A 555-nucleotide genomic window follows, 5' to 3' on the forward strand; every position below is an offset into this window, starting at 1 on the left:
GCTGGTTGGGGCCCCCCCCCCCCCCCGGGAAGAGACGCAGGATATAAATAAAATAAATCAAAATTATAATAACGGAAATGAGTCTCCAAGGCCCCCCCTCGCCCCTCCCAATCTTTCACCATCTCCCCCTCCCCCCCTTCCAGGAGCTCCGCTTACCAGGTGGAGGCTCCATCCGTCCTCCCCTTCCGTGGACCGTGGAGGGACCCAGAAGCGCCACAATCAGCGCCAGAGTCCCGGGCAGGATCAGGCCAGACCCCATGGCTGCCCCACCACGGAAGACCCCCACCCAGCCCCCGGGGGAAACTTCGGTCACTGCGTGGGGCGGGGGTGAGAGTTTTGCCTCTGAAGGTCTGCGGAGGGGTCCAGGCTCCTAGGACGACCAATGAGACTTCCGCCTGGCGGAGCGTCATCAGTCTCCGGGTAGAAGGATCAGCCGGGGCTCCTCTTGCGGGAGATTGGGGTTTTCTGGCCGGCGGTAGGCAGAGAAGGCAGAGAAGAGGGGTGTGTGTGTGTGAAGAGCTCCCTCCCAGACTCCCCACCCTCTCCTTTCTCCCT

At 62.5% G+C, this 555-nt stretch overlaps 1 protein-coding gene across 1 annotated transcript in view; it reads right to left on the reverse strand.

The window, feature by feature from the left end:
• LOC107125866 (HLA class II histocompatibility antigen, DRB1-4 beta chain-like) overlaps window positions 1–312 on the reverse strand; it is a 15884-nt gene extending 15572 nt beyond the window's left edge. The window contains exon 1 of the mRNA XM_015429329.1: window positions 157–312. Within this exon, the coding sequence (XP_015284815.1) occupies window positions 157–259 (103 nt within the window). The 5' untranslated portion in view covers window positions 260–312. The remainder of the gene's footprint in view (window positions 1–156) is intronic.
• Between the last annotated feature and the right edge of the window lie 243 nt (window positions 313–555).

This window comes from Gekko japonicus, unplaced genomic scaffold, assembly GCF_001447785.1.
Source record: "Gekko japonicus isolate JY-2015 unplaced genomic scaffold, Gekko_japonicus_V1.1 scaffold5542, whole genome shotgun sequence".
Taxonomy (NCBI): domain Eukaryota; kingdom Metazoa; phylum Chordata; class Lepidosauria; order Squamata; family Gekkonidae; genus Gekko; species Gekko japonicus.